The sequence below is a fragment of the Boleophthalmus pectinirostris genome, unplaced genomic scaffold (genome assembly GCF_026225935.1).
Source record: "Boleophthalmus pectinirostris isolate CB_2022bp ecotype Guang Dong unplaced genomic scaffold, ASM2622593v1 HiC_scaffold_3, whole genome shotgun sequence".
Lineage (NCBI taxonomy): Eukaryota > Metazoa > Chordata > Actinopteri > Gobiiformes > Gobiidae > Boleophthalmus > Boleophthalmus pectinirostris.
The window spans coordinates 532,989-540,488 of NW_026571299.1; the positions used below are offsets into that span (position 1 = coordinate 532,989).

Genomic DNA, 7,500 nt, shown 5'->3' on the forward strand with positions numbered 1-7,500 from the left:
CCCCGGGGCAAAAAAAATCACCTCACAAAAGTGTCTTGCTCAAGGACACGGCAGTGACACACTGTGGGGAATAGACCCTGAACCTCTGGGACTAAATCCTCCCCGTTCGATCTGAGTGTAAACCGCAGTTCTGCCCGTGAACACTCGGGGGCGGCGTCGCGTCACGTTTGCACACAGGAAGTGATGCGGTCTGGTGTCAGGTCAAAGGTCGATGTGTTTCTGTAGATTTTTGTAGTTTTTTGTGTTTTTTTGTGTTTTTCAGAATCAGGAGATCGAGGAGCTGACAAAGATCTGCGACGAGCTCATCTCCAAACTGGGACCAGCCTGAAAACAACAAATATATTTAAATATAAATATAAATATAAATATACACATGTGCCAAACAGAAGAGCCAGATGCCCTCCCGCACCCCCCTGACCCCCCTGACCCCCTGACCCCCTGACCCCCTGACCCCTGACCCCCGACCCCTGACCCCCGACCCCCCTCCTGTTTCTCTGATTTGCCAAAACGGAGCAAAGCACAAGTTTATATCTCCAAGAAGTCGCCTCCAACAAACGCACAACTACACACAACTACACACAACTATACACACAACTACACACAACTATACACACAACTACACACAACTATACACACAACTACACACACAACTATACACAACTACACACATTTTACACACACAACTACACACATTTACACACACAACTATACACACAACTACACACAACTACACACAACTATACACAACTACACACACACACAACTACACACAACTACACACAACTACACACAACTACACACAACTACACACACAACTACACACAACTGCATCAGTCGTTTGTGTTTCAGAAAGTTCCATTTGTGTTTTAGTTTTGTAGATTTTACAGATTCTTTTACAGGTCAAAGTTTGTTATTTTATAAAATCTGAATCCAAATCAAATTCATTCAGATTTGTCCTCAGCCTCAGGTCGTTTCTCTTCACCAGTTTTGTGGAATTTTGAATAATTTGATTAAAAAAACAATCACACAAAACACAAAGATTTGGTTTAATTTTCTGCTGTTTTGAGGCTGATTCACATTTTGACTCATCGACACAAAATAAAAATGTGAATATTAAAAAAAAAAAAACATGAATCTTCTTCACAAACACAAACTGGAGTAAATCTGTTTAATGAAGAACAAGATCAAAAAACCAACTGGAAAATAATTCACTAAATTTTACCTAAATTATTTACTTCTGTCTAAAGGAAACTGAAACATTTTTCACCTTTGGCCAACGTGAAGCAGAAAACCTCAAATAAACTCTGATCTAAAAACACTTTTACTAAAAAAAAAACAAACAAATCAAAACAGAAAAACTCTTCATCCTGAACAAAATCAAATTGAATATTTCATGAACCTGTTTGTTCTGTTGGGAACATTTCATATTTACAAATCTAAATTCTAAAATTTCAGACTCAGATTTAAAAATTTTGACATTACGACCTCTGGTCATGAGTCTGGGTAGTGACCGAAAGGACGAGATCGCGGATACAAGCGTCGAAATGAGTTTCCTCCGCAGGGCGTCTGGGTGTCTCCCTTAGAGACAGAGTGAGGAGCTCAGTCACACGGGAGGAGCTCGGAGTAGAGCCGCTGCTCCTCCACGTCGAGAGGAGCCAGTTGAGGCTCGGGCATCTGTTCTGATGCCTCCTGGGCGCCTCCCTCGGGAGGTGTTCATGTCCCACCGGGAGGAGGAGACCCAGGACACACTGGAGGGACCATGTCTCTGGACTGGACTGGGAACACCTCAGGTCCCACTGGAGGAGCTGGAGGAAGTGTCTGGGGTGAAGGAAGTCTGGGAGTCTCTGCTCAGGCTGCTGCCCCGAGACCCGACCCCGGATAAACGGATGAAAATGGATGGATGGACATTACGAATTCTCTTCAATCTAAAAACAATCAATATCACAGAAGAATTTTGATTTAATCTTTAACCTCGTCCTCAGTTTCTTGTGTTGATTTAATTTTGAATGTTTCATTTATTTATGCATTTTTTATTTATGCATTTATTTTGGGCAAGGAAAGATTTACATTTATATACAATGGAACATAAAACATCAGTGAAATTATAATAGAAATGAAAATAACACAACGTTTTTTTTACTATTATTATTATTATTATTATTATTTTGCCCAAAAAGGAGCAGGAAGAAGAAAACTTCTTTAATCCCAAACCTCATGAATTAATGTTTAATTTTACACGTTTGTCCAGTTTGTTTTGGCTTAAAGTTAAAAAATAAGAATAAATTAAAAAGTCTGAAGAACCAGAATCACACAAACGGAACTTTCTGCAGCACAAACGAAACACACAAAAAAACACAAACGAAACACACAAAAAACACAAACGAAACACACAAAAAAACACAAACGAAACACACAAAAAAACACAAACGAAACACACAAAAAAACACAAACGAAACACACAAAAAAACACAAACGAAACACACAAAAAAACACAAACGAAACACAAAAAAACCCACAAAAAAAACACAAACGAAACAAACAAAACACAAATGAAACACAAACGAGGGACAGAGTTTGTGTAGTTTGTGTGTAGTTTGTGTGTAGTTGTGTGTTTGTGTGTAGTTGTGTGTATGTTTGTGTGTAGTTGTGTGTAGTTGTGTGTAGTTGTGTGTAGTTGTGTGTGTTTGTGTGTAGTTGTGTGTAGTTGTGTGTAGTTGTGTGTAGTTGTGTGTAGTTGTGCGTTCGTTGGGGCGTCTTCCTGCAGCTCACAGGTTCTCGTTGGTTTGTTGGTTTGTGAAAAGCCCTGGTGGATTTTGAAGGAGACATTTTGTTGTTGGACGTTTGAAGAGTTGAAGGTTCGATTCCCGACGTCGCAGGTTCGGGTTTTTGCCAAAACTTCAGCTCATTTTTGTTTTTTTGTTTTGTTTTTTCTTTAAATGTAAAAATATTAAATAAATGTTGCACAAAGAGCTGCTCAAGGACTCGAGGAGAACGTGAAGAGAACGTCAAGAAGAACAGAGTCAAACAGAGTCAGGACGACCAGAGTCACAACGACCAGAGTCACGACGACCAGAGTCAGACTGAGGAGAGAAAGATTTAAGGATTTTAAAGATTTTAAGGATTTTTGTGTTTCTGTGTTTTTGTTTTTGTGATGAAATGTTCTGTGCCTTTAAATATCTGAAGAAGAAAAAATCTAAAACTGATGTCTACAAAAAAGACCAGGACCAAACCAGGACTAAACCAGGACTAAACCAGGTCTAATCCAGGTCTAAACCAGGTCTAAACCAGGTCTAAACCAGGTCTAAACCAGGTCTAAACCAGGACTAAACCAGGTCTAAACCAGGTCTAAACCAGGTCTAAACCAGGTCTAAACCAGGTCTAAACCAGGTCTAAACCAGGTCTAAATCCAGGTCTAAACCAGGTCTAAACCAGGTCTAAACCAGGACTATGCCAGGTATGATCCAGGACCTGTCTTGGTGAGTCTGGGCTGTTGTCGGGTTTCCGGTTTTGGGTTCTGGGTTCTGGTTCTGGTTCTGGTTCTGGTTCTGGTTCTGGAGCGGCTGCTTCACACAAACAGAATATTTGTATATTTGTCTGAGGTGTTTGACTCAAATAAAAACTTCTATTTACAGTCACAGTTTTTACGAGTCTTGGTGTCAGGAGGTGATCATGTCCCACAGTACGAGGCCCCGCCCACACACTCCCACAGTCTGTACGAGGCCCCGCCCACACACTCCCACAGTATGAGTCTGTAGAAGGCCCCGCCCACAGTACGAGTCTGTACAAGGCCCCGCCCACACACTCCCACAGTCTGTACGAGGCCCCGCCCACAGGACGAGGCCCCGCCCACACGCTCCACCACAATCCTCTATAAAAACATAATAACACAACACAAAACTGAACAGAACTGGACAAACCTGACGTGAGTTTCATTAGTGCGACGCTCTGAAGGGGGAGGGACTCAGCACAGAGAGCAAAGGATGGTAAGACTCAGGTTAAATTTACACGATGACGTCTGAACAGAAGAAGTAAAAGTGTCGTTGCGTCTTCACTTTTTATTCAGTGTTTAGTCGAGTCGAGACGGCGACGCAAAAGTGTGTGGAATTAAATTGTGTGTGTGTGTGTGTGTGTGTATATGTGTGTGTATGTGTGCGTTTGTGTGTGTGTCAGGTTTGTGTGTTCTGTTTGTTTGTGACGTAAACTCGTACACGACCTGAGCTCATGTGACCAGAGTTTTGCGTCTTGGACGGTGCAGACGGAAACACTACGACGGAGAATATTCAACTTTTCCACTCTGGATCTGAAGGTGGGTTCAGATTTGAGTGTTTTTAATCTCCAAAACGCCGTCACCGTCTAAACGAAAAACACTTAAGATAAAATATGTTGTCATTTTTAATCGGAAACGTTCTCGTGTAAACAAACCGTTAAACGTGGATTTATATTTGCGTGCGGGCTCGTTTTGGATTCGTCGTCGATGTTCACGCGCCGCAGTACTTCACCTCCACACCACCAGGGGGCGACGAGTCAAACCTGCTGCTCCTGTTACACGATGAAGCGGGAAAGTGAAGAACAGGAAACGTGAGTCGAGTCGACCAATCACAGCTCTGATCGTCTGCGGCCGTTTTTCTTACGAAGTTACAACATTTGGGAGATTCACGACTGAAACGTAAAAAAACCTGTGAATCTGTTTTGTTTTGGTGAATAAAACATTTTTAAAACTGTATAATACTCCCTACGTGTATAATGCTCCCTACGTGTATAATGCTCCCTACGTGTATAATGCTCCCTACGTGTATAATGCTCCCTACGTGTATAATGCTCCCTACATGTATAATACTCCCTACGTGTATAATACTCCCTCTACGTGTATAATGCTCCCTACGTGTATAATACTCCCTACGTGTATAATACTCCCTCTGTGTATAATGCTCCCTACGTGTATAATACTCCCTCCGTGTATAATGCTCCCTACGTGTATAATGCTCCCTACGTGTATAATACTCCCTACGTGTATAATACTCCCTCTGTGTATAATACTCCCTCTGTGTATAATACTCCCTACGTGTATAATGCTCCCTACGTGTATAATACTCCCTACGTGTATAATACTCCCTACGTGTATAATACTCCCTCTGTGTATAATACTCCCTACGTGTATAATACTCCCTCTGTGTATAATACTCCCTACGTGTATAATACTCCCTACGTGTATAATACTCCCTACGTGTATAATACTCCTCGTGTATAATGCTCCCTACGTGTATAATACTCCCTACGTGTATAATACTCCCTACGTGTATAATACTCCCTACGTGTATAATACTCCCTACGTGTATAATACTCCCTCTGTGTATAATACTCCCTACGTGTATAATACTCCCTCTGTGTATAATACTCCCTACGTGTATAATACTCCCTACGTGTATAATACGTGTAATACTCCCTACGTGTATAATACTCCCTCTGTGTATAATACTCCCTACGTGTATAATACTCCCTCTGTGTATAATACTCCCCGTGTATAACTCCCTACGTGTATAATACTCCTACGTGTATAATACTCCCTACGTGTATAATACTCCCTACGTGTATAACTCCCTACGTGTATAATACTCCCTCTGTGTATAATACTCCCTACGTGTATAATACTCCCTCTGTGTATAATACTCCCTACGTGTATAATACTCCCTCTGTGTATAATACTCCCTACGTGTATAATACTCCCTACGTGTATAATACTCCCTACGTGTATAATACTCCCTCTGTGTATAATACTCCCTACGTGTATAATACTCCCTCTGTGTATAATACTCCCTCGTGTATAATACTCCCTACGTGTATAATACTCCCTACGTGTATAATACTCCCTACGTGTATAATACTCCCTACGTGTATAATACTCCCTCTGTGTATAATACTCCCTACGTGTATAATACTCCTACGTGTATAATACTCCCTACGTGTATAATACTCCCTACGTGTATAATACTCCCTCTGTGTATAATACTCCCTACGTGTATAATACTCCTACGTGTATAATACTCCCTCGTGTATACTCCCTACGTGTATATACTCCTACTGTAATACTCCCTACGTGTATAATACTCCCTACGTGTATAATACTCCTCGTGTATAATACTCCCTACGTGTATAATACTCCCTACGTGTATAATACTCCCTACGTGTATAATACTCCCTCTGTATAATACTCCCTACGTGTATAATACTCCCTACGTGTATAATACTCCTCGTGTATAATACTCCCTACGTGTATAATACTCCCTACGTGTATAATACTCCCTACGTGTATAATACTCCCTCTGTATAATACTCCCTACGTGTATAATACTCCCTGTATAATACTCCCTACGTGTATAATACTCCCTACGTGTATAATACTCCCTCTGTATAATACTCCCTACGTGTATAATACTCCCTACGTGTATAATACTCCCTACGTGTATAATACTCCCTACGTGTATAATACTCCCTCTGTGACGTCAGGGTTTGATCTTTTCTCTTCCTGTTTTTGTGTTTTGGCCCGTTGCCATGGAGACAGATAAGGCGCGTGTGAAACGTGCGTGATGCTGAGGCGGGCTGTGATTGGCTGAGCCTGAGCGCGTGGGCGGGGCCAGGAGGCGAGCCGCCGCTGAAAAACCCAAAATCCCAGGCATTTCACCCGGACAGGTTTAAAAAAAAAAAAAAAAAAAAAAAAAAAGTTTATCTGAAAAATGGAAAGAAGAGGAAGAAGAGAGTGGAAGAGAAGAGGAGGAGGAGGAGGAGAAGAGATTAGGAGGTGAGGAGAGGAGGAGGAGAGAAGGAGGAGGAGGAGGCGGGTCCGGTCCGGTCCAAACGCCCAGGACACGCGGTGAGGGGCGGGTTCAAGGCTCCGGGGGTCTGTGTGCTCCTCACGCGCCACTCTCCACTGTCCACTGTCCACGAGACACACAAGGAGACACACAAGGAGACACACGAGGAGACACACGAGGAGACACACAAGGAGACACACAAGGAGACACACGAGGAGACACACAAGGAGACACACAAGGAGACACACAAGGAGACACACGAGGAGACACACAAGGAGACACACGAGGAGACACACGAGGAGACACACACAAGGAGACACACAAGGAGACACACAAGGAGACACACACGAGGAGACACACGAGGAGACACACGAGGAGACACACGAGGAGACACAGAGACAGTTGTCCACAGAGACGCGGAGGAGATTCCACGGGAGCGCCTCTCCACAGACCTGCCTCTACTGCTCACGTGAGTCCAATTTACACTTTAATATTCAACCCCAGGGACCAGACTGACCCGAGTGACCAGACTGATCCGAGGGACAAAAAATACTGATTTGTCCAAGTTTATACAAAATGTCCCAGTGTCTCTGTTTTGGACCAAATTAATCTAAACCAGGTCTAAACCAGGTCTAAACCAGGACTAAACCAGGACTAAACCAGGTCTAAACCAGGTCTAAACCAGGACTAA

General features: G+C 42.6%; 2 protein-coding genes and 1 long non-coding RNA gene across 3 annotated transcripts in view; all 3 read left to right on the forward strand.

Annotated features, from left to right (window-relative positions):
- The window catches only part of LOC129411092 (transforming acidic coiled-coil-containing protein 1-like), an 18,788-nt gene extending 16,229 nt beyond the window's left edge, over positions 1 to 2,559 (forward strand). Inside the window, exon 12 of the mRNA XM_055160983.1 lies at positions 263 to 2,559. Coding sequence (XP_055016958.1) covers positions 263 to 328 — 66 coding nt within the window. The 3' untranslated portion in view covers positions 329 to 2,559. The remainder of the gene's footprint in view (positions 1 to 262) is intronic.
- Positions 2,560 to 2,611: 52 nt separating this feature from the next.
- LOC129410968 (uncharacterized) lies at positions 2,612 to 3,635 on the forward strand. Its single transcript, XR_008633086.1, has 2 exons — positions 2,612 to 3,365; positions 3,411 to 3,635. It is a non-coding gene; the product is annotated as an uncharacterized LOC129410968 (long non-coding RNA).
- A 3,178-nt stretch (positions 3,636 to 6,813) lies between these two features.
- LOC110172050 (lysyl oxidase homolog 2A-like) overlaps positions 6,814 to 7,500 on the forward strand; it is a 67,071-nt gene continuing 66,384 nt past the window's right edge. Inside the window, exon 1 of the mRNA XM_055160879.1 lies at positions 6,814 to 7,278. The gene's annotated coding sequence lies outside the window, so the exon portion shown is untranslated. The remainder of the gene's footprint in view (positions 7,279 to 7,500) is intronic.